The 25,017-nt window shown below is 48.5% G+C and overlaps 2 protein-coding genes across 2 annotated transcripts; one reads left to right on the top strand and one right to left on the bottom strand.

The window, feature by feature from the left end:
* The first annotated feature begins 129 nt into the window (after positions 1 to 129).
* On the top strand, positions 130 to 8,718 carry HSPD1 (heat shock protein family D (Hsp60) member 1). The gene is made up of 12 exons (XM_075430967.1): positions 130 to 234; positions 874 to 1,049; positions 3,075 to 3,327; positions 3,882 to 3,964; positions 4,478 to 4,573; positions 4,888 to 4,981; positions 5,348 to 5,516; positions 5,856 to 5,955; positions 6,851 to 7,096; positions 7,308 to 7,482; positions 8,047 to 8,225; positions 8,319 to 8,718. The coding sequence occupies exons 2-12, from the start codon at positions 876 to 878 to the stop codon at positions 8,469 to 8,471; spliced, it is 1,722 nt and encodes a 573-aa protein (XP_075287082.1). The 5' UTR covers positions 130 to 234; positions 874 to 875; the 3' UTR covers positions 8,472 to 8,718.
* COQ10B (coenzyme Q10B) lies at positions 8,656 to 21,782 on the bottom strand. Its single transcript, XM_075430968.1, has 5 exons — positions 21,675 to 21,782; positions 18,097 to 18,243; positions 16,453 to 16,645; positions 13,805 to 13,906; positions 8,656 to 11,170 (listed from the first exon to the last, which is right to left on the bottom strand). The coding sequence occupies exons 1-5, from the start codon at positions 21,755 to 21,757 to the stop codon at positions 11,003 to 11,005; spliced, it is 693 nt and encodes a 230-aa protein (XP_075287083.1). The 5' UTR covers positions 21,758 to 21,782; the 3' UTR covers positions 8,656 to 11,002.
* Positions 21,783 to 25,017: the final 3,235 nt, after the last annotated feature.

Here is a 25,017-nt window from a genome sequence, read left to right as displayed (position 1 = left end):
GCGGCGGGCTCCCCCCGGCCCCGCGGCAGGCCCGGCCGGCGGGGGGCGGGGCCACGGCGGCTATGCCGGTTCCCGGGCTCGGCGGCGTGAGCGCCCCGCGTGGGCCGGCGCCTAGGCCGGGGGCGGGGCAGAGGCGGTGAGTGTCCCGCGCCTTCCCGCCGCCGCGCGCACAGACCCTGCCCGCTCCGGCTGCGGCTCCGCACGGCGCCCGCTGCTCCCCCCGCGCTGCCGCAGGTGAGCGCCGGGACCGGGGAGTGGGGACCGGGACCGGGGGGGCCGCCGCTCCCGCCTTCCCCTCCTGTGGCGGCGGCGATGGTCAGCGCTGGGGTGGGTGCGTGCGGGCGGCGGGGGGCCCTGCTCGGAGGCGCGGCCCCGGGAGGACGAGCGGCGCCGGCAGGGGGCGAGCGGCGCTTGACCTTGCGGCGCGCGCATGGGTCGCGTGGCCGGGCCTGGTTCCCCCCCTGCTCACCGCGCCCCAGCGCGGTCCGTCCCGTCCCGTCCCCCCCCGCTCGCCGCGCCCCGGCCCGGTGTCCCCGTTCCCCCCCGCTCGCCGCGCCCCGGCCCGGTGTCCCCGTTCCCCCCCGCTCGCCGCGCCCCGGCCCGGTGTCCCCGTTCCCCCCCGCTCGCCGCGCCCCGGCCCGGTGTCCCCGTTCCCCCCCGCTCGCCGCGCCCCGGCCCGGTGTCCCCGTTCCCCCCCGCTCGCCGCGCCCCGGCCCGGTGTCCCCGTTCCCCCCCGCTCGCCGCGCCCCGGCCCGGTGTCCCCGTTCCCCCCCGCTCGCCGCGCCCCGGCCCGGTGTCCCCGTTCCTCCCCGCTCGCCGCGCCCCGGCCCGGTGTCCCCGTCCCCCCTTGCTCACCGCGCCGTGTCGTTGCAGAGATGCTGCGCCTGCCCGCCGTGCTCCGCCAGGCGAGGCCGGTGGCCCGGTCGCTGGCCCCGCACCTCACCCGCGCCTACGCCAAGGACGTGAAGTTCGGGGCGGACGCGCGGGCGCTGATGCTGCAGGGGGTAGACCTGCTGGCCGACGCCGTCGCCGTCACCATGGGCCCCAAGGTAACGGAGGGGGGGCAGCGGCGGGGCGGGTGGTCCCCGGGCGGGTCAGCTAGCACGGGAGCGGCTTTTTAAAACAAATTACGGCTTTATTTTTGTATTTGCTTCACGGCGCTGGGCGCTCCGCGGAGGTGGCCGTTCTGCAGCGTCATGCGGGCCGCCCTGGGGCCGGGCGGGAGGCCCCTCTGAGGGGCAGGCAGGGGCTCTGCAGGTCCTAGGGACCCCTGCTCCGGGTGGCAGCGGCGTGGCGGCTCCTCCCGGGGCTGCGGGGCATCCACCCGTGTGCTCCCTTCGCTTTATTCACAGGCAGAAACGCCCCGGGCCCAGCGGACGGGGGGTAAGGCACGGCGATGCCGCCGGGCTGCGGCGGTTTTCCGCAAAGGAGCAAAGTTTAAGCGCAGTCGGTGAAATTAGCTCTTGTTTTTCTGGATGGGGCCGCTCTGCGGATGCCTGAGCACGGCTCTGCCGCGCCGGGTAAAGGGCAGGTCCTGACGCAACCGGCTGCAACCCGGGGGTTGTTCAGCGCTCTCTCTGCTGCTCTCCCCGGGTCTGCGGGCGCGGGGGGTTGGACCCCAGCGCCTGGTTCGGCGCTTCTCAGAAATGCCCGTTTGGGGAGGAAGCTTCCCTCTGGCACCCCGCTGGGTTCCGAGAAACGCGGTTTGCGTCTGGTGCCCGCTCTGACACCGCAGCCGCAGGCCGATGGCTTTGTCAGCACGAGTCGGTGCGAGCGCCTGGGTTCTCGGTGTGCGGGACCGTTCAGAACGCCGGCTCGCTCGCTGGGGGCCTGCCTTTTTCCAGAAATACAGGTAAAAAAGGTGTTTGGTATGAATCCCTTTTATCTGACCAGATACGAGCAGGTTTTATTGTGCCACGCTCCTTGCAGCTACCAAACAAACATTTGAAATAAGACTGTATCAAAGTAGAGAATAAAACGAAGCAAAACAAGCAGAGACTACATGAAGAACCCATCGGTAGCGGGACCCCCAGAGAGAATTTTCTTGCTCTTGAACCACTTTAGATTCAGGAGCAGCGTAGGTCAAATCAAAAAGCAGCAAGAAGTCACGACGTGTGTCATTCTGGCTTGATTGTTTTATAACACAGAGTTGGAATGATGAAAGCTCACAAGTGCCCGCGCCGGTGCCTGCAGCGTAACGCTTTTCCTGCAGCGTGGAGGGCCGGCCGTGCTGCTGAGGCAGCGTGGCCACGTGCGTGGCGGAGCCCCGAGTCAGGCCAACCCTGCGGGCTCTGCGGCGGCAGCGGCGCTGCGGCTGCCTCCAGCTGCTCCGACCGGAACATGGCGGAGCCCGTCGGGGGACGGGCAGCCCTCTCGTGCGGGCGCATCGGCCCTGTGCTCCCTGCGCGCTCGGCCGTTTCCCACGTGAGCTGCGCCTGCTGCGTGGGACAGCCCAGCTTCTTAGCTGAGTGCAGGCACGGGCTAAGAGGAGAAAGGCTCATTAACTCGCAGCGTTTGAGATGATTGCAACCCACAAACACAGCTTCGCTGAGTATTGTCAGTTCTCTTTGCTAGTCACTAATAAGGTTTGCAAGTCTCGGGGTTTGTTTTTTTCCCCTAGATCATGCAACAAATTGAGTTTTGTATTATGGTTTTTCGATCGCGTGGACCTCTGTTGTGATTTAGTGGAAATTGCATACTTAGTTCACCATGTTGCTGTATTTTAGTTTCAGGGAAAAATACCAGTGTTGGAGGGAATCTGTTCAGTTGTTTTCCTCTGTAAGGCCGGTCCTATTTCAGCCGCAGACTTGTGAGCCTGTGGCATTGAGCATTGTGGCTGGGGGATGAAGCCTCAGTCCGCGAGAGAATAAAGCCTTTGAGCTGTTTTTTCCAGTTGCGCAGAGCCTGGGTAATGTGTGTGCTTGAAGAGAAGTCCCAGCTGAGAGCTGTGTGCGAGGTGATGTTCCTGCTCAGCTGCGGCTGCTGAAGAGCTCAGCTGAAGATGAGGATCCTTTCGGAGCGGGATGCTGCGCGTTGCGTGGCTGTGATTTAACGTTTGCTCTGTGTCGCCCTAGGGAAGAACAGTTATTATTGAGCAAAGCTGGGGAAGTCCCAAAGTGACGAAAGACGGTGTGACGGTAGCAAAGGCAATTGACTTAAAAGACAAGTACAGAAATATCGGAGCCAGGCTGGTTCAAGATGTTGCCAACAACACCAACGAGGAAGCGGGAGATGGTACCACTACTGCAACGGTACTCGCACGAGCCATCGCCAAGGAAGGCTTCGAGAAAATCAGCAAAGGAGCTAATCCAGTAGAAATCAGGAGGGGTAAGTGTCCCCCCCCTTGTCTTTACTGGTTAATCACTGTTGTCTTGCTTCTCATATCCCGAATCTGACCGGCTTCCTGCAGAAGTTACCTTCTGTCTGAGAGCCACAGAAAGCTCTATATGAAGAGCGATGCACAGAGAACCCACTTGTTTCTGTTACGTTACTTAGTCTGAACAATTTTTCATTTTTCTGATCATTTTAGTGTTATAAATGTAGTTAGTTTAATTTGTCGTAGGTAAACTACATTTAAAGCCATTTCTGTGTTTAATTTCTGATAAGTATACCAGGTTGGTGGAGTTATGTAAATTGCCATAGGTGTCGATCGTGATGGCAGGTAGGTCACACCGACTCCAGAAAGTGAGCACAAGGTATGCAAACGACAGGGTGGGACTAGAACTGCCAGTCCCTTGGGTTTGGACCTGCAAACTTGATGCATTTTTGCAGTGGGGGCTTGGGTTTGAAACTTCACCAGTTTGGGGGGGTTGTGGGGGTTTCCCCCCCCCCATGCTGTACGTGCTGTTTTGTTCACTCACAAGTATTCCCTTCCTCTTCAGGGGTGATGCTTGCAGTCGATGCAATCATAGCTGAACTGAAGAAGCTGTCTAAACCTGTTACAACTCCAGAAGAAATTGCACAGGTAAAAAAAAAAAAGAGGAATTTAAACCAACTCTACGTAGCTGTTCTTCAGAAAAAGTTTTGTGAAGTCAGGTTTCACAGAGCTAGGTTGTGGGTACAGGACACCTGAGTATTTTTCTTTACATATATATATATATTATCTATATCTCAAGAAGCAGGGTGTGTTTCACTGAGCGATCTTCATAGTAACGCTTTCGTTGGTTTAGTGTTCCCAGTATTCTGCCTTCAACTACGCTGCCAGATATAGTCCAGAAGTAGGCAGTTTTTCTCACCTTCAGGTTTCATTCAAAGGATGGTCTTAAACCATGAGTTGCTGTGGTTGGGAAGAACTGTTGAGAGCGGAGGTGGGTGGGAGGCTCAGGCGGCTGGGGTGTTGCGGGGCCTGCTGCGGAGGGTGCCCCGCTGGGTCCCAGGCTCCGGGTGCGCTGGCCTTCGTGGCACCTGGCGCTCTGATTATAGCCAGGAAAGAAGTCACTTGTGTCGTGAAATGAGATGAAATGGCTCGCTGTTCCAGGTTGCCACGATATCAGCAAACGGAGATCAGGAGGTCGGCAATATAATCTCTGATGCCATGAAGAAAGTTGGCCGGAAGGGGGTCATCACTGTCAAGGTAAGGACCGGCCAACATACGGACTGACGGCGAAGTGACCGTCTCCTCCCCAGCTCGGGCTGGCTCGTGTGGCACGCGGTGCAGCTGCTGCTGCTCGCAGCAGTGTGCCTCCGTAGTTCCTCCCTCCCCAGCCCCTTTAGATCGGGGTTTGGTCGCTGTTCCCTCTTACACTGCATTTATTTTGAAGGGGGAAGCACATAAGACTGATGTGCGGTGCAGAGCCTTTCGCTCTGTTGTGTGTAGTATGCTAAAAACATGGTGCTTTCGGTGGGAAATAAGGGATCTTTAACATGGGCTTTCTTGCATCGAAACAGGATGGAAAAACTCTAAACGATGAGTTGGAAATCATTGAGGGCATGAAATTTGACAGAGGCTACATCTCTCCATATTTCATTAACACAACCAAAGGTGAGCTGACAACAACGCATGTCCAGTACCTTACAACGGCCCTTGGAAGTTGAAGTAATGGTTCCTGTTACAAAGAGTTCCCGCTCTGTTACACTGTCTACCTCGGCAGTAGGATGGGGGGGTGGGGAGGGTGGTCTTCCCCATCGGAAACTCAGTGCAGACAGTGCCCGTGCTACCGTCAGGCTGGCCCTGGAATGCTCCGGAACAATGCAGAGTTGGAAGCGGACTCTGGGAGACAACAGCTTGTGTCTCTCTGACGCCCCTGAGAAGTGCAGCAGTTGCTCCAAAGTAGCTCCTTAAGGTTAAGAGCACGCTTGGTGCGTTTGTACGGTCGGCTTGTTCAGACAGCGCGTGTTGTTTCTGCAGGGCAGAAATGTGAATTCCAGGACGCTTATGTTTTAATCAGCGAAAAGAAAATTTCTAGTGTACAGTCCATAGTTCCAGCTCTTGAAATTGCCAACTCTCACCGCAAACCTTTGGTCATCATTGCTGAAGATGTTGATGGAGAAGCCCTCAGCACTCTCGTCTTGAACAGGTGAGGCTTAAAATCAGTACTTCGAGACAAATGCCACTCTTCCATTGCGTTTTCATCCTTTTAAAGGAACGCCTACAGAAGCATTTATCTAAATCTGCTGCAGTGTCTGTTCTCTTACCGGTACCAAAGAAGCAGCACCTTTTGTATGCAGCCGTGTTCTGCCTCGGTTCAGACAATTTCAGTTGTTCCCTAAGTACCTTTGTGAGCCAAACCAGCTCGGTTCATGAAGGTCCCTCTGCTTGCTGGCTCGGTAGAGCTGTACTGAAATAACGGGGTTTAGGGATTCGACTCGTTCTCTGAACACACGTGGAACGTTGCTCTCTGAATTCTTCTCTTCAGGCTGAAGGTCGGTCTTCAGGTCGTTGCTGTGAAAGCACCAGGTTTTGGTGACAACAGGAAAAACCAGCTTAAGGATATGGCAATTGCTACTGGTGGTGCCGTAAGTAACCCGTGTTTTAATTGGCTTTGGGCTTTAAGAAATGCTAATGGTATTTAAGGAGGAAAAGAACCTGTATTTTTAGGTCCATAGCTTGTGTCTGCTGTGTTGCAGGCTGTGTCCCCTTCTTTCAAAAGTGTAACTCTAATGTTCGAACCTTGGTATTTTTTTAAAATGTAGATACTGTGTAATGCAGCCCTGACCTATGACAGTAGTATGTCCTTTTCGCTGACTGAAGTACGGACGACTTCCCTGCAGCATTTAGGTGGTTAAGGGGAAGGGAGAACATCAAGGGAATTTCTTAGAAATAGCAAAGCTTTCCTGCTGTCTTGTAAAACTGATTCTCATCATTGCCCCCACCTGAGTAAGGCAAAAGCAATTCTTTTAAATGTTTGGAAGAGACTGGAGTTGTACTCAACTCTCAAACAGTTGATGTGCTGATTGATGTCCCTTGATGCTGCTTTTTTTACACACACTTCAAAGTCATAGTGTGACACTGGGATCCGAGGGTGGTTACTGAAGTAAAACGTAGTGCTTAAGCTAAACAGAGCACAAAGTAACAAAGGGGCCAGCTCTGTCCTAAAGTCAGCTTAGCGCCCGTACTCGTAACTTCTCAAGGTACGCGGAGGACCCGGTAACACGGCTGTCCTGTCACTCGGTGGTTTGCGTGAGCCAGCCGTGCGCGAGCAGCTGGCAGCTCCCTGTCCCATGGGGCCAGTTTGCGTGGTACCTGCGTGCCGGGGCTCTGCGAGGAGCAGGGACGAGTTCCGTTCGGCTTGGCTGCAGCGCTGTGGTCATGGCGTGCTGTTGGCCTGCGGCCTGTGTTCGTCTGTCTGTAAAGAAAAGACTCGCCTGTGGAGAATCTGCGAATCCCAGCTTCTCACCTAATTTGTTGCAGGTGTTTGGTGAAGAGGGTTTGACCCTAAACGTGGAAGACATTCAGCCTCATGACTTCGGTAAAGTTGGAGAGGTCATTGTGACAAAAGATGACACCATGCTTCTGAAGGGGAAGGGTGAAAAGGCTCAGATTGAAAAACGCATCCAAGAAATCATTGAGCAGCTCGAAGTTACCACAAGTGACTACGAAAAAGAGAAACTGAATGAGCGACTGGCCAAGCTCTCTGACGGAGTAGCGGTGTTGAAGGTGAGAGTCAAACTTGAAATAATCAGCTAAAGCTGTGTGCTTGGGCTTCCCGAGCGCTGAGGTCCGAGTGAACCCTGCCAGGCTGGCAGAGCAGGGCTCTGCTTCCGGCACGCTCCAGTTAGTGACTCCAGCTGGCTGCTCAGTTGTGTGGCAGCGGTTCTGTAGCCCCGGCTCCTTCCGCGGCCCTTGACGTGTGGCTCGCTCGTTGTAGGTTGGTGGCACGAGCGATGTTGAAGTGAATGAGAAGAAAGACCGAGTTACGGACGCCCTGAACGCCACCCGTGCTGCCGTGGAGGAGGGCATTGTTCCGGGCGGCGGCTGCGCGCTGCTGCGCTGCATTCCAGCACTGGATGCCTTGGCTCCGGCCAACGAAGATCAGAGAATCGGTCAGTGAATTACTGTGTCGGGAACGGACGTTCTGCTGTCCTGAGGCTCTGTAAGATTAACTGCAGGTGGCTGTGAGGCAGCGTGTAGTTCCTGGAGCTGCAGAACCTCGTGTCCCCTTGGAACGGCGGTCTCCGCTCTGCGGGGGGAAGGAGCTCTCGCTGCGCCCCTAAGGCGGATGAGCGAGCCGGCAAAGCGGCAGTGCCCCTGCAGAGCCCTGCCAGGCACTGAGAACGGGCGGTTACAGCCGCGGCAGGCTGCGAGCGCTGAAGAGGTGGTGTGGCCAGCGGGACGGAAAAAGGCTTTGTGCCGTGTGACGCTGATAATGCTCCTCACTGCCTGTTTTAGAACTGAAACTAAGACACATGCAAATATCCTGCAATTACATCATTTGTTGACAAATGTCAAGTAGCAGAGAACTTTTTTACCTGGAACCGATAAAAATAGCTCATGTTCTTGCTCGGAGGGTTCTCTCGTTCTGTGTGGATCTCCGGCGCGCGCGGGCGTGCCTTGGCAATAGGAGCAGTGTACGTCATGGGTAATTCTAAACGTCCTTTTTCTTGCAGGCATCGAAATAATAAAGAGAACACTGAAAATCCCAGCAATGACTATTGCGAAGAACGCAGGCGTCGAAGGATCGTTGATAGTTGAAAAGATCCTGCAGAGTCCATCGGAGGTTGGCTACGATGCAATGCTCGGGGACTTTGTAAATATGGTAGAAAAAGGAATCATAGACCCCACGAAGGTAACCTAAAATAGTCGTAATTCTCAGCTTTCCCTCCGCGCAGCTCACATGATACGGTCAGCAGGTATTGAGTTATTTCTTTCCTATTTTTAGGTTGTGAGAACTGCTCTGATGGACGCTGCGGGTGTTGCGTCTCTCTTATCAACAGCAGAAGCAGTGGTGACCGAAATTCCTAAAGAAGAAAAGGAGCCGGCAATGGGAGGAATGGGCGGGATGGGGGGAGGAATGGGCGGTGGCATGTTCTAGTTCCTGGGGCAGGGAGGCATCACGAGCTGTGCTGCTGGAGACTGGCAGTTCTGACTTTACAACCTTCAGGTGTCAGCGCGAGAGGGTGGATAGTGACTGACGTGAGGCTGGTGTTTAAAAGAATCACTGTAACCATCAGTTACTGGATTTCATTTAACACACATGTAATTGTTTACAGTCAGTGTCCATGCCTACAGATAATTTATTTTGTATTTTTTGAATAAAGACATTTGTACATTCCTGATAACTGGGTGCAAGATCCATCTACCGAGGTCCCGATTGAAATGTCACTTAAGGCACTTGATATTCTGTTTCAGAATTCATTGGTGCTTGGCAGTGCTAGGAAGAACGTGGAAGCCACTGTGCGTCAGACTAGACAAGTGTGTACAAAGTAGGCAAATATACAGTTCTGTGACCTTTATGTAATAAAACAAACTGCTCAAAAGTTACAAAATGTATCACCTTATTCATCTGCACGCAAAGCCCTAGTCCTGGGCGAACCTTGACGGCCTCCTGCTGCTTCTAAGCTTTGCTGGAGACCCAGCGCCCGGGCATGGCAGCGACAGGGCCTTTCCCTCCAGGAAGCGTGCCTTTGCCTGCAACACTTCTCGGAAATGCGAGGGACTTTGATTTTCGTGAGCAATACCCACGCTGAGCTGACAGTTCAGTTCTTAGGAATATTAAGCAATGCTATGGCAATAAGGCACGCACGCTGACTTTTCTTCTGCTGTGTCTGTGGTGCTTGTCTGAGGCGCTGGAAGGGACCCGGAGCATCTTTGCGCCGCGGGAGGGAAGTGTCCTGAGGGCCTGACACAGGTAAGTGGCCTTTGCTGAGAAAGGGTTGTGCGTTTCCTAACTGCTTCTCTTACTCAGGTGTAGTATGTGGTTACCTCCCTGCCCTCTGCCTTCCCGTCTTCCAGCTTTCTGGTAATGGGCTCCAGGCTTTAGTTTGAATTATTTTGTACTAGATGCTGCTTTAGCCTTAAAAATGACAGCTCTGTTTGCCGCATGCTGTGTTGTTTGACCTGACACAGCTCCTAACATTGATGCGTAAGGTCTCCTGCCTGCTTTCCCAACCTTCGCGTGTTTATCTCGACAATATAAAACTGCTTTACAACTTCTCAGTGCTTTAAAACTGACCTCTTAATCCAGCTGTCACTTTCCCCAGCTTCCTACCTTTAATGAGAACTATCCTTCACCCATAAGATGGGTGAAACTTCAATTGCTCTTTCTGGAAAAGTATCTGAATGGGCTGAAAGTGCTTCAGGCCTGTCTGTCCTGAAACAGCCCTTCCTATGTTATTTAATACACTGCTTTGTAGTAACCGTGTGGATTATGGATGCTCTAGAGAAAGGATTCAGCAGGCTCAGTCAGGCTTCAACACCTGACCTGGAGCTTCACCAGCTTCAGTAAGGAAATGTGGTAACAAGGCAGCACAGAGGCAGAGTTTAAACCTCTTCAAACCCATTCCCTCATGTTTCATCAGAGACCGGAAAGAGAATATTAATGTCAGGAACAGAACTACTGAACATGAATTCAATCAGGACAGCTGGTACCCTCGTAATGTGCTAATTAAATGGTAGTATGGTACTGAAAGGACGGTAAGAGCTAAGGTTTAGCTCTGTTGTAATGACAGCTGGCCTTGGGCACTAGTCTGCCGTAAGCAGAGGACATCTTGTTTGCTCCCTCCGAGGGCAGCACGGCAGTAGGGACTGCTGCGCATCCCTGCCCTCCCTCTTGCGGGTAACATTTCTTTGTTTAAAGCTGTGTTGGGAGCTGTGTGCAGCAGCTGAGCTGTGCCTACCCTAACCTAAGGGAGAGCGAGTTCAGCCCACCAAAGGTACCAAGAATCCCAGAGTGGCTGGGAGCCCAGACAGCAAAGAGCCCCTGGCTATAGCTGAAAGGCTGTGCTCAATGCGCAGCGCTCCTTAAGGCACGGGTACCCCTCACCTTTCCCTTCTGGCAGCTCCGCAGTATTCAGGCCGTGGTGTTTTTCTATTGCAGTTGCTGGTCACAATTCAAGGGCAGCTGGGAACCTGACATTCATTTAGATTAAAAGCACCGACTACTTGATGCCTGACAAACTGTTCCGTGCTCCCCAAAGCCAGAATGTCAGCGTCCCTTCGCTCGGCCAGAGTCAGCCAGGCTGATGCTGTTAAGTTACGTTCACGCTACTAATAAATTAAACTTGAGTTAATACATTACAATGCTGAAAAAAAACCCCTGTAAGCTTGGATAAGGCAGAACTCACACTGTGACTACACAAACCATCTGGCAGGTTAACAAACGGCAGCCTGAGACAGCTTGTGTTACAGCCGCTGCCACCTGCCTGTTGCTGGTACTGCTAACTTGCACTCGAATGCAGCTTGACCACTCTATATACATCTGGCTGAACAGGGCGGTTTGTACAGTATAAAATCTCACACAAAGCTCAGAGAGGAAATGGATGCCCCAGAGGAGGAGTGTGGCACCTCGTGTACAACTGACGTGTACAAACAAGTTTATAACGAGGGTTGTTACAGTTTTCCCTTCTATGTGTGATGCACTTCGTGAAGCATGAGCTCCCGAGGTATGGTTGTTTCCGGGCCGTGGAGTTTGGATGCTCTTCTTTCAAAGGCAGCTACCATCTGCTTTACCACTTCGTCAAAAAATAGCGTAGCGAGTTTTGAGTGTAGAAGTGAACGAAATTCAAAAGAAACCTGTTCAAGAAAATAGAGAACAAGTGTTTTTCCTGTATCTCCTGTTGTGGTATAATACTGGTACAAATGGACAACTTCATTAAAGCATCTCCAGTTAGTCTGCAAGTTAGTTGTGGGAGAAGGAGCGGTTAAACTGCACTATGGGCGAGTGTCTGTGAAGAAAAGCCTTATTCCTTGGTCAGAGGACTGTCTCCCTGGGCTTGTCAGTTAAAAGAATCGTTTTGTTCAGTTCTCTGAAGTTATTTCCATTTATCTAAACAAACTGTAGTCTACTTCATAAATGACACATCACAAAACAGAAATAAAAGATCTGGGATAATGAAAAGCTACTAGTAAACAATAACCTGGTTACTGTGTGCACAGGATTCACTTGGGGACACCAGTTGTCTGAAGAAAATCCTGCGTGGCAAGACAGCAGGCTTTCAGGTAAGCTGGGGCAAACCCGAGAGGCATTTAAAAGCAGCTCGAAATAGTTACCTGTTAAGTACCAACATTTAAAATCAGCTTTTCCCTCTCGGTAGCTGTAGTTATGGTATGTTCAAACAAGAGCAATTTACTGACTAAAGCTACAGACTTGCTCTTGTGTGCCCTATCTCCTACCTGCATGCCTCCCACTCTTGACCTTGGCCGTGCTGACGCGGGCAGTCAGAGTACAGACCTCCTGGTGAAGTCCTCGGCACCAAGCCCTCGGGCCTCCTCCTGCAGTGCTCAGCACTTAATGTCTACGTTTTCTTTTAGCTACTGACTCTCGCAGTTAAACTGGAGCCACTGTAGTAGTTAGCTAGCAGTGATGGCAGGGGTGCAGGGAGTCCTCTTTCTCCATCTTCCAAAGAAACGGTCACTTTTATGGTAAACAGCCTTCAGTTACACTTCTGTGCTGGCCTTCGGTCTTGTCAAATAACGCTCCCCTACGGCTACAGAATCACACTGTTTTGGAATACACAGCTTCCCAAAAGGATTACAGAATTCTCAGGAAAAGAAATGGGTTGCTCTTCTGTGACTCTATCACTCATGCTGTAACATGTCTTTTGGATTGAGATGAATTTTTTCATTCCTGAGAAATCAGCAGATTAAATGCCAAATGGAGCAACAACAGCTTCTCTGAAGTTGTTAATGCGTAATGCATATTTAACTGTGAAGCAGCAGCACAGAAGTGATTAAATGGCTCTGAATCACAGAATGTTCGGGGTTGGAAGGGCCCTCTGTGGGTCATCTAGTCCAACCCTCCTGCCGAAGCAGGGGCACCTACAGTAGGCTGTAGAGGACCTTGTCCAGACGGGTCTTGAATATCTCCAGAGAAGGAGACTCCACAACCTCCCTGGGCAGCCTGTTCCAGTGCTCCATCACCCTCAGAGGACGAAGCCACACCTGGATTAGTCTTTCACATGTGCTTGACCTCAAGCATCAGTAACATGAATGTAAGTCTGTTTTGACTCCCTTTACCTGAAGTTCTTGACTCAAAATGTCAATAGGTGGCTGGGGGGGGGGGTGGGGTGTGGAGTTTTCCTCACAAACTCAGCATTTAGATTATAGGGCTCAAATGCTTGCTTAATTCAAGTTTTCTCAACTGATTTATGGCGTGGGTCAAAAGCTAGCTTGTGTATTGGTCAGTAGCAGGAACTGGCACTTACTTGCCTGGAGAAATTCAAATACCATGAGCAAATAACATGCAAATATTGTTGGCAAATCCCATGAGAGAAGTATTTTTTTGCGTGCCTATAGATTCATTTTTACTGTTGAACTTTACAAAGTGCAATACAGCAACAAGTTGAAAGCTATTAACCCGACGAGATTAATGTGCCAGTTCACAAATACTCCCAAAGCTTTTTTTCCTATTTGCAGGAGAATTTTTAAAGCAGAGCATCCCAGTAGATGGCAGCAGGATCAACCCATTTCTGTGGGCTTTCGTAGCCTGTTCTGAACCTCGGCTTAGTTATGTGCTCAGTGCAACACCTACTTTAACACTATAAAACATGATGACAGACTAAATAGACAAAATGGAAAAGCAAGAACCTGAGCGGAAAGCAACTTGTCTAGGAGTAATGGGCTAAATCAGATACTGGATATAAAGAGCAATAGTCTTGAGCTGCAGTGATATCCCATCACAGAGCAGAAAGATAACAAAAATCTATTATACCTGTATTATAGAAGGAACAAGCAAGACTTCAAACACATGAAAGGGTAAAATTGGAAGCCAGGAAATTAAATTGTCCAAACTGCAGGCCAGGCAGGACAGATGAGAGAATACCTACTTTCTGGTACCAAGAGCACTTAAGTTGCAGAGAAATTAAAGGAAATAGCAAAGTATGCTTAGTATTTCTCCCTCTGTATTTGTCTGAAACTTCAGCACGTTTAGAATTGTACAGTGAGAGACACCAGCCCCTAGACTGTTTCATGACAGGCGGACACCTCACAGAAGACTGCTGACTCTAAAGGGTACTGTGGTGGTTTCCATGTGGTAAAGTCTGCCAAAATTTTTTTGGTTAGTAGTCACTAGAACTAACTTGTTTTCCATGCGTATACACTTAAAAAAATATCAGTACCAACCATTACAAAAACAACAAAACCCACAGTTGCAGATACTGTTTCTATACCTTGTTCTAAGCATATGGTAGTCTTAATTACAATACTTACTGAAAAATCCAACGTACATGTCCTTGGATAACCAGGGATACCTGGGCTGAAACGCCACACGGTTTCCAAGTGATTAAATAGTCTTCCGTCTGTGCAGGATGCCTAAAAGAAAGTTTTAAAAGTCAAGCTACAATTAGGCTTTTGCAGATGTGAGAAATCAGTATTACTGATGTTTGCATCTGCATTTTGTTAGACAGTGAAGGTCACAGTAGCGTTAAAATTTTTCCTGTAGTGCGGCCAGTACAAGATTCTATCTGCACAGTGTCGTTTACTGCAAAGTAACTGAATTCCTCGTAAGGGACAGGCAAAATTTTTGTTTTGAGTCATAAAACAGATCTCCAGCGTGATGCATAGAACACCAAAATAATGCTAATGCTACAGACCAGAATTTTGAAGAATCCTGTTTTAAGCAAAAGATAAGGTTATTTACTGGTTTGTTGAGGGTTTTCTTCATTACATGTATAGAATGTTTTATATACTGATATATAGGCTGGTAGTCTTGGGCTACAGAAATGCTTAGCATCAAAACAAACTTGACTGAAGACAAACTCCAAACATCTTCTGTCGCAAGATGCTGCTGTGATCAAAAGCGACCATGAAGTCAGTGAGACAATACACTCAAGACTCAAGTTCATAATCAGCCCATACGCTGGCTTTTAGTTACCGGCAAGCCATATTTAACGAACACTTCCGGAGTGCTTGCACACAATCCTACTTTAAAACAATAAAGCATATGCAATAGTTGGTTTCATAGTTTTCATGACAATAAGGTCCTTATTTTCACTCATTTGGCTTTTAGCACATATAGCTAATTTTGTGTGGCTGTATTTATGATAGAAAAAGATTGAAAGACACATACTTCAAAATCATCCAAATACATAATCTCAGTTGTCTTGGAATTTCTAGAGAGAATTTCTGTAACTTTTTAAACTCTTCTTCCGCAGGTCTTACTGCCACCACAAGTAGCTCTGCTCCAACAAGACTGCCATGACAAACAGGTAAGCCATCTCAAAGACTAATCAGCAGCACAAAACTACCCACATTTTTCTGCCCAGGAATGAGATGCAGTGTCTTGCTGCTTCTATACCAGAAAGGCGGGGAGTAAAGCAAAGATTAGACACAAAGAGCTGGGCTTGCTTTTCCTGCTGCTACCAAAAGGGCAGGAAGAATGGGAAAATTGCCAGTGAGTCCCACTTGCTCCCAACCTTATAAGTAGCAAACTCACTCTGTGCTTTTCTCTGTGGCAAGAGCTGTGGCTACCAGTCTGACTTTTCCATTGCTCAAGCACTGCCGCTGTAAGCGACAACTCTGTGCTCATTTTGTGGCCACCAATAGCCCGCTATGCTCAAGCGGCGTGCTAGCTGCCTTTGCCCAGAGTTATTTCCGAGGACAGTGAAGTCGCTTCCCTAGAGATGTTCCTACAGTTACATGAACGCAGTGTAAACTTCTAGGAAACATAATCCCAGCACAGAAAGCACTAATAAGTCTAGGAGGAGGAAGTCTACAGAAACGGTTCTCCTTAACGCCTTCATGATTTTTTCCGACATAAGAAACCCTCTTTTGACTTAGAGGTAAAAAGAGTTAGTAAGCCAACCTGATAGTTATGTGAAAGCAAAAAGCCAGTCTTGTCAGGGAAGAGTAGAAAGGGAAAGCAGTCAGCACACAAAATGCAGATTTTTCCATTGTGGCTGTTCAACTTTGTTAAGAAAGGGGGAAAGATTTTTTTTTTTTCTTTCCAGAATCAGTAAGTACCTTGAATAAAGGCACTGTGCACATTCCCTTTCAAATTCACATCTCCCCTGTACTTAAGAAACCCACTTTCTGTTTTGAGCAGTGTCTCGTAAGAGGAAGCCTAGGAAAGAACAGTGAAATGGGATATCCAAACAATTATCTTGAACAGCAATCAACTGTTGTAATTCCACTAGTTATTCCAAAAAATAGCCAAGGGTTGCCACCTGAAGGGGGGAGGCAGTTTTGCTGTAAGGAATCTGTCCTGAGCTGTTCCTAACCAAAAGAGATTTGAACGTATAGGGCAAACTAGTCAGAAGATCCAGACGTCATTTAAAGTTACTCCCTTGACATTTTTAATTACTGCTCTTGAAAAAGCTGAAAGGAGGAGAAATACAATGCTTCTCTTCTGAACAAATTAATCCTAAAAAATGGACTTTAAAGCCATTCTTCTGTCTCCTCATCAATACACTGAATAACAAGCTCTTCAGCAGATCCTGCACTTAAGTTTAAGACTTTTCACATTAGCCAGGTAAAATTGTCAGAGGAAAAGTAATGACAGGTATCAACTTTGCTAAGGCATCAGAAGCTACAGTTGTCAAAGATAACTTTTAAGTCTGTATTAGTTTTGCATTTAGAGATGCTTGGACAAAATTTTAACAAAAACAGTATACCTTGATTAGTGGCTGCTAGTTTCTCCAGCAAAAGGAAATCAAAAAGCAATCCCCCCTTGCCCATTTGGCACCTTATGTTTTAAAAGCACATTCAAATTATCTCCAATTAACTTAAGTGTTCAAACAAAAGCAACGCATCTTTGGATCCACCAAAGCACTTCCAGCATCAGTTTTCTTATGAAGCACCACTGAATTTCAAGAAACAAAAGTTACGGAAAGTTACAGCTAAGGAAAAAAAAAAGTTACCTTAACTAAATGTGGCCTCACGAGGGTAACAACCGATGTATACCTCTCTACTACAGGAGGGAATCCTATTTCTAGCTGTGCTTTGCAGTATCCAGAGCGCTTTGATAATACATCTGACTTCTTACACCAAGGAACAAACAACTTGTAATTCTCCACAACAGCAACAACTTCATACATTTCCTGCATAGAATACCTAGAAACAGAAATGCAAACATTAGTTACAAGGTATTTTTAACTTCATATTCAGTATTAAAAAGTTTTAAAGATGGTATAAATGGCATGGGCCATTTGGAAGGTGAACATACAGTCACCTGAAAACACTACCACTGTTTGTGGAAATTAAAAAGAGGGGAAAAAATTAATAACCTGGTAAAAGATGCATAAAGATGCAAAATATCATACAATATCCAGCAGTAAAGCTAATGAACAGTGAAGATGGTGTCTGCTACTTTCTGCAGTACTAGGTAAAAACACATACATTTCAAATGGAAAAATAATTTTTCCAGCACAGCTGTGTCTTCATGTAGGTAGATCTTAGACATTCCATACAAAGAATCCATGCTTCATGGCTACCAAGAGCAGGTGTATCAAAACTAAAGTACTTTATTTCATAAGGCTGAAATAGAGGAACACTACTTTCCTTATTTTAGCCCAAATTAAAAAAGCTTAAATAAAAAATTACATGCAATGAAAAAACCTCACAGCATCACAGAATGGTTGAGGGTGGACAGGACTGCTGGAGGTCATCTTGTCCAACTCCCCTGCTCAAGCAGGACATTGAAATCATATGAAAGAATACCATCGCAACTTTTACTTAATTCTACTGTAACATGGCAAAGCATTACATAGGTATGGTTTTTAATTTTTACTTCTGACTTTCAGGAAAGAATTGAAGTACATGCTTGATTCCATCTGTGTCTAAAATGAAGCATATGTTCCACAGTGAGTAGTACTGGACAAAGGCTCTTTTTAAGTGACTGCAAAATCTGTTGCAGTTCAAGAACTATCACATAAATGACTGTTATGCATAGTCAAAAAATTATGCTAATAAACAAACAGTTCATTCTATTGTGGACCAGAGATTGGGGGCAGATCCCAGTCTCATTAAATTAACTGGAATTTTCCCACTAGCTTTAAGGCAAACAGGATTTCAAAATCTTTTTCTGTGTGCCTAAGTTTCTTCATCACACAACTGATTATTTTCCTTCTTTTACAGAAAGAAGGAAATCTCGAGAAGTGAGAAGTACAACATACCGTAAGTGTAAATATTAGCACATATTTGGGACAGAAGGGAACAAACAGTTTTCACACCTGTTGGTTCATTCTCATTTCACCAGATGAAACTAATGGTGTACTCTTCCCTTTCAGGGTTGCTTTTTGTTTTGTCATGGAACAGAAGGGTTATTTCTGCTATTTCTTTCTATGGGGTGAGGGTTTTGGGTTCCTACGGTTTTTTATACTCAATTTCAGACTGCAAAAGCCTGATTTCTACAAATTCTGAAAGTCAAAACTCCTTCCTAGTCTCCAGCTGGGCAGAGTGTTTCCAGGGATGCTCAGTCTTTGAACTTCTAGCATTTTGGATTAATCACAGCAAACACAAAATCGATAAGTGCACAAAGTTTCTTTCCACAATTCTATACAAACCCTATGATTCTTCTTTCAGAATATTCTTTTCTTTTATTTACTAGTGGTGCAGCAAGGTTGAAGAAAGTTCTTGAAAAGGTATGGCTCATTACAGGTGCTTGCAAAGGAGAAATTCTTGTCATCAGAATACCACAGGAAGCCAAGTGCCTGCAACAGTGAAAATGCTTTTAGATGCGTTTGGTCTCAGCAAAATAAATAACACCACACTCAGGCGAGACAAACAATCCCTTGTATAACATTCCAGAAAATGTCAGGTTCAGATGGAAAAACAAACACTCATAACAGTATATAAACTGTTAAAAGTACAAGGGGGACTTTTTTTTTTCACTAGGAGAAACTAAAAATAGCCACCAGTCACGAGAAAAGTAACTGGCAGAGTGAAATACAAAGGCTCCCGTTGAACATTGGCTTCCTAGCAGCCTGAGTTCATGTACAAGCCTCATATGCACTTCATTTGCAGACCAGGCTTTCTTAACAGCAAAATCAAGGCAGTGTGCAATGCTTTACCCTTGTGGAGCAGGCAGAGAGAAGGTTCCACTTGGAGACACAAAGCTGAACTCTGCCATAATCCCCCTGCTGCCGTCCTTCACTTACAAGGACAGTTCCATTTTGAAAGTCCTTTCAGAAAGCACAGTGCTTGCCCAGCTTTCAAAATTCATTCAGAAAGTACCATGCAAAACCTTGGACACAGTGTTTTCGTAAATAAAACTTACCAAATTACCTTTAAGAAATGTTAGTAATTCTAAGATTGCACCTCAGTGTTCTCTGTGAACAACTACACTAAAATCTAACAAATACTGTTACTAATAGCTCTGTTCTGCTAAATTAGCAGATCAAGTCGGTTAAGATGCAAAATGCCATCTCAAAAGCTCTCATTTTTGGCACCAGGAAGTTCAAAATGCCACTATTTGCTGTCAGTGGTTCTAAAAACATAAGCTGAAGAGCAACCTAGGTCTTTTTCTGTCCTTTCTCTAAGTAAACAATCAGGACCATACTGCTGGATTCACACAGTCAAAAATGGAACCAACCTTCCCCACTTAGCAGCAGGCTTGCTGGGTTGTTTCGAGGGGTTTTTTTAAAACACTATTAACAGATAGATGCAATTTTTACTAACCACTAAAGTAGTCTAGCAAATTACAGTTACCAGTTTTAAACAATTAAAATTATTGTTAACATGTTCTTTAAAAATCAACGTAACTTTGAATTCTAAAGTAACAGAGTAATAGCCCAGGACTGACCGTGTTGGCTTATATGGTCACTTGTATTAGGAGACAGACAAATAATAAATTGAGTTTAGACAAAAATAATCACTACCATCAGCTGATTAGAAACAACCTGTACAGACTTTATAAAAAAGAAACAAGCAGCTGTGATACAAAGCCAGATGACTGACCACACAGGCTGTAATCACTGCAGTTAAATTACTTAAGATGGGACAGAAGGATGGTGTCGAAATGAAGAACGAATAGGTCAACTTTAAAAGCTTTTAGACAACAAGCTCTGCAAGCCTTTGCAACTACCTCAAGGGATGCGGACATAAGTCTGCTTTTTTCCACCCAGACTGGACAAGACTGTTAAGGCAAAACACTGCTGTGACGGACAGGCTGGAAGGGTGCCAGTAACATCGTAGCTGCCTCGACCAGATTCATAGAAAGTGTGCAAAGATTCGGACCAGGCCTCGTGCTGGAGAGCTAATCTAAATTACTTCCTCCATCTGGGGCTACATCTAGCACATAGTCCAAATGGGTTGCCAGGTTTCTTCTCCTGGTTTGTTTTTTTACTGTAACACTATGCCAGTATATTGTTTCATACAGTTTTATCTAGACTTGTTTCAGCTACAAGGCTGAAAAACAATCTCTGCAAATAATCTTTTAGCTGCTGTAAGACAACATCCTTTTCACAATTACGCTAACATTCGAGGAAGGCAAGGTTAAGAGAGGTTATAATGCTAACAAACATGGTGAGACTTCATCTCTCTCTGGATTTTATCTGAAGAAAAACACACGCTCTGAGAATGTGCTGGGCTCAGTCCCAGTTCAGGAAAGCATACCTCTGCAGGAAATCACAAAAGCAAAGATTTCAGTGGACTGTCACACATGTTTTTGTGAACCTGACCAAGGCCACAGAAGAAAAGCCAAGTCCCCACTAGCATTCAGACACCTCTACCACCTCCGCACTTATCCTCTGACAGCAATACGACTGCATCCGCTCGCACTGCTCTTCCTGGCATCATCCAGTTCCTGCCCCTCGCTGCTTTCTCTCTAACCATTTGGGCACCAACCACAGTATCTCCTGACCTCCATGGCCTGAAAAGGAAGCATTTACCAGTGTATAGTATACATACATAAGTGATCTATATTCAGTGATTATTTTTAGTAGCTACAAAATTTTCTAAGCCTAAAGAGTAACGTATTAGTGAAAACAGGGATCTCCAGCTCCTGCCCATAAAGACTGAAATCAGCAGTAAGAGCATGCCAGGGCAATTGGCGTTACTGTCACCCAGCTGTTACTTCCATACGGCTCGTGATCTCTGATGGCCATTTTACGGTCTGCGAGACATGAGTCGACCTCATTCAAATTCTTTGTCGGCAGCTGCTCACATCCCAAAAAATGAGCGTTGCCAGCAAGTATTTCAGTCCGCACTAGCGCGGGAGGCTGACTGACCACCCGAGCCCTGGAAGCCTGCTGCTCGGGGCAGTAAGGGGCCCGCCGAGCTGACCGCAGGTACGGAACACGCACCGACGACGACCGCAAGAGGCAGAAGCACAGCCGCCTTCGGGGGTACACAGGATACAGCACCTGTTTGGACACAGCACCTGTTTGGACGCAGCTTGCACTTGCCCAAAGCCAGCTGCCAAGATTCTTGCAGCTTACACCAGAAACGCTTTCAAACTTAGTTTGCAACCGGTTACTTCATGAATTTCCTGATACTGAACCCCCTTCCCAGTAGCTGACTTGGCCCTCCAGTCAGGACTGTAACATATTATTTTAAAAACAGCAACTTTTTAAACCAGGATTGAACTATTTTAATACTGCAAGCACATCCCGAAGATTAAAACACGAAGGATATACAGTAAGAAACGTGGTCCAGGTAAGATGGCAGATCACACCACTGCACGGCAACAACTACGCCAAACGACCGCTTGACATTTGACATCACGAACCGATCTCTACTCCACTTTTACGCTGCTTTTATGAGGCTGACAGCAAAACTTTGAATTTAACAAAGAAACAGCGGCACTGCCATAACGGCAGTAACAGGTGAACCTTTTTTCCTGCTCTTGTACGACTTTCTGATTGCACTCTCCCTCGTCCGCTCCTGCTTTCTCTCCCAGTCACAAGCTCAGCTCTCCTCCCCAGCCCGCTTGGTTTCCCGAAGCCGGGGGCACCTCAGCCGCCCCGCGGCACCTCCCTTCTCCCCGTCCCCACAGCCCCCGGCTTCCCGCCGGGCAGCGGCCTGAGGGAGCGCGCGCCTCAGGCGGCCCGGCGGGCGGGCCGGGCGGGGGGGGGGGGAGGGACGGACGGGGACACACGGACCCGGGGCGGCCCCGCCACCCCCGCGGCCCAACCCCGCGTACCTGACAGCGGCCGTGCGCGGCGGCGGGGCGGCGGCGAGCCCGCCGGCCATCGCCCTGCCGAGCGCCCGCCCGCTCCGCGCCATCGCTCGGGGCCCCCCGCTCCTCGCCGCCTGCCCTGCCCCGCCCGCGCGCTGCCTAACGGGGGGGCGCGGCAGTCACGGGACAGCCCGGCCTCGCGCAGGGGGTGGGGTGGGGGGAGAGGCCCCCTCGCCGGATTGGCCGGGCGGCGCGCGAGCCCCGCGCACGGCTATAATTGGGCTTGAGGCGGCCAGGCCCCGCCCCTCCCCTGCCTCAGCCCGGTGAGGGCGCGGGGCCGGCCCCGCCGAGCCGCCGACCGAGAGACCGGGCCCCACCGCCCCCCCCCCTCACCCCCGCGGCGGAACGAGCGGCCCGGTAAGAACCCCCCGCGGCGGGGGCGGCCTGGAACGGCCGCCGGGCGGGGCCTTCCCGCCGCTCCCGCGCGTCCCTTCCCTCAGCGGCACCGTCAGAACCCCGCAGTGCCGCCCTAGGCCCGGCTGCGGTCCCGGTGCTTCGTTCCGCTGCAAACTGAGGCAAACGCCCCTCGTCTTGGTACTTGGCGCTGCCTCACGAGTCGCCGTCCGAACGCCCTCGGGCGGGTTTCACGGCTGCCCTGCAGGGGAAGCGCTGCTGTGTAAATACCCTTTATCTCATCACGCGTTTCACGCTACAGGTCGCATCCGGTGTTGCACAGAAGTTACTTCAGTCTGCAAAATCTATTCCCACAAAATACTACTTTTTAATTATTATTGAAGACCTAGTGGGCTATTCAGGTCTCGAACCGAGACGCAGTGCTTGCGCTTCGTAGTATTTGCGCGTGCTCAGCTGGAACGCGTGCCTGGGCTGTATCGTGCCAGAAGGTGGACAGCCTGGTCCCTTCGGCTGTGTGGCAAACCCGTCCCACGCGGCTAAATGCAGCTAGAAGGTTGTATCTAATGTAAATTAAACTGTGTTTTAATAGTTACAGCAGTTGAATGCTGAGTGCATGGAAGCGGAGATTTCTGAACAAAATAACAGTTCGACTATCCAAGTCCACATACACATCCTTTTCGGAAATGTCCTCTGTAGAATTCCCTCGGTGTCCTTGCCATTGGCAAAGCCACTCATCATTAAACAAAAACACCACCAATTTGGTTAATTGAAACTAATTAGAGCAGCACTTGCTTGATCACATCAGGCTATCATGTTTTTCAGATGGGCTGTGCTGTAGAGCATGTATTGAACTTGATGACAAACAGAAATGTGTAAAAACCCGTGTTCTCCAACGCAGGTGAAAAACAAACAGCAGAGCCAGAAACAGGAAAAAGGCCCCAATCGCAGCCTGCCCTCCCTACCGCCCCGCTTCCAGTCCTTGCTGCCAATCTCATCCGTGCGTTCTGCAGCTTCCCCCAGAGCTGCTGTCACGGGAGTGTGTTCTTACCTGTTGTTGTAGCTTGCTTCTGTGGATCGGGAATTGCCTCTTAGAGAGCTGGATTTCTCTTAGTGTTTAGAGTAACTGAAGGATCAGGTGTTGAGAAGTACAAAATGGTGGATGTCCAAGGGCACTTTGAGGTTTTCTCCACCTTTTTTTTTTTCTTTTTCCATTGGTAGGCACAGAATTGCGGTTCGTACACCTTGCTTGATATCTGCTGTTGGAAATGAGATTTGCATCTACTAACTTTGACAGGAAGAGCGGCCCAAATTAGTACTTGGCACCAGAGAGGTGCAAGAAATTTCTGATACAGCAGAAAGAGCCACACTCTATGACCACAAAGAAATTTTTTTTTTAATGCTATTTTTGTAATACCACCATCATGAGAGAAGGTTCTGTTTAAACTCTGATTATGAGGTTTATACTATTTAAAAAACATTGAAGAATTTTAAGAAGGCTTTTAAGTGGGCAGAGAGAGTGAATCTTGGGTGAGGCAAGCATATCCCTGTTTAAAAGCAGGCTATTTTTTACACAATACATTCAGCTCTGTTCCTACGGACAACTGAATAGGGCAGCTAGTTTAGTGTGTTTCTTTGCCCACCGAAGATGTGCTGAGTAAAGCAAAAATAAAGCCATTTTACTCCTATTTATAAATGAGTTTTGAATATTACTTGCCTTTGAAATATCTCAAAGTCTCTCACGGTCATGCATGTAGGCTGGGAAGGATGATCTACAGGCATGGGTGGTGATTAAGGTGCCAGTTACATGATCCACAAATGATGCAGCTAGGAATTAAGGGCAGATTTACTATTTCACGCATAAGTGGATTGATTAATCAGGAGCCACAATATAAAATCAGGAGAATTTTCTTATATTTCATATAGCACGAGTGAACTAGGTGATTCTGGCATAGCAATAATTAAAGTATTTGTCTGTAAACCTGTTGTGCAAAGGCTTGGACTTGTTACGCCTTTGTAAGATTTTGGTGGGCCTGTAGATCCAGAAAAGGTTGAAACCTCAGCGTGTGCTCACTTACAGCTAGTTTTGAAATCCAGCTGCTCTGTTCATACCCTGTCCCGCTCCCAAAACGATGCAGGCCGTACTGATGTAACCGCTACGGAAAAACCGTCTGCTTCTCCACGGGGCTGGCGCTCTCCTTGCCTGAGCACTCTGCCCTTCCAAGCCCTGGGGTGCTGTGCTGGCCATGAGCCTCCCGTGGGCCTGAAGCCTGGTGCCCTTTGAGGTAAAACCTGCAGAAGGACCCTGGGGCCACCCCGGGGAGCCCCGTACAGCACTGTGCGAGCACGGATGACTGCCCCGTCCCCTTGTTCAGTTATGTTCGTCCGTCTGTCCTCGCCAGCAGTGACAGACGAGGTGGGGGTGGCTTGTGTTGAGGCTGCGCACATGTCCACCGTGCTGCAAAACACAAAGCAGCCCTCAGTCAAACCCCTCCAAAAAGTTTATCAGCCAAAGTGTGGGCTTTTAACTCATTGGGTTTTCAGTGAGAAAAGGGATCCTTTCTACCTTACTACTTCTTAACATCAGAAGCAAAAATGGGACTGGAAGAGATTTTATCTCGCTATTTTTTTCTTGCTCATGTTGCGTGAGAAACTTTAAAGTTTCCATGGAGCTGAAACATAGCTGCTGTTGTTAAATATTTCCTCTCCTAGTTAAGAATTTTTGCCCTTATCTTTAACAGGCACATAAATGTCAGTAAACTGTCCGTGGCACATGAAGCTAAGCACAGACCTGGGGTAAACTGAAGGACTGGGGGTTTAGACCAGGTTTGTGGCTTTTTACGTAATGTCAGCTCATTGTGCAATTCCTAATAGCGTTGGGTGTGTGTGGGGGGGAAATGAATACAAATAAAAAATTCTTTTTGGAAGAATCAGCGGGAGACTGCAGTCAGAAGCA

The sequence above is a fragment of the Opisthocomus hoazin genome, chromosome 9 (assembly GCF_030867145.1).
Source record: "Opisthocomus hoazin isolate bOpiHoa1 chromosome 9, bOpiHoa1.hap1, whole genome shotgun sequence".
In the NCBI taxonomy this organism is placed as follows: Eukaryota; Metazoa; Chordata; class Aves; order Opisthocomiformes; family Opisthocomidae; genus Opisthocomus; species Opisthocomus hoazin.
Note: the sequence above shows the minus strand (reverse complement) of the source record. Positions and strands in the feature narration are given on the sequence as shown.

Bases quoted from the DNA above. Each gene is read 5' to 3' on its own strand.
- HSPD1 (XM_075430967.1), top strand. From the start codon at position 876: ATGCTGCGCCTGCCCGCCGTGCTCCGCCAGGCGAGGCCGGTGGCCCGG. The intron at 3,965-4,477 runs GTAAAAAAAAAA...TCGCTGTTCCAG, and splicing joins CTCCAGAAGAAATTGCACAG to GTTGCCACGATATCAGCAAA. The intron at 4,574-4,887 runs GTAAGGACCGGC...GCATCGAAACAG, and splicing joins AGGGGGTCATCACTGTCAAG to GATGGAAAAACTCTAAACGA.
- COQ10B (XM_075430968.1), bottom strand. From the start codon at position 21,757: ATGGCGCGGAGCGGGCGGGCGCTCGGCAGGGCGATGGCCGGCGGGCTC. The intron at 18,244-21,674 runs GTACGCGGGGTT...TCACTGTTGCAG, and splicing joins CCGCGCACGGCCGCTGTCAG to GCACTTGGCTTCCTGTGGTA. The intron at 16,646-18,096 runs GTTTGTATAGAA...TTCTGTTTCTAG, and splicing joins TCTGAAAGAAGAATCATAGG to GTATTCTATGCAGGAAATGT.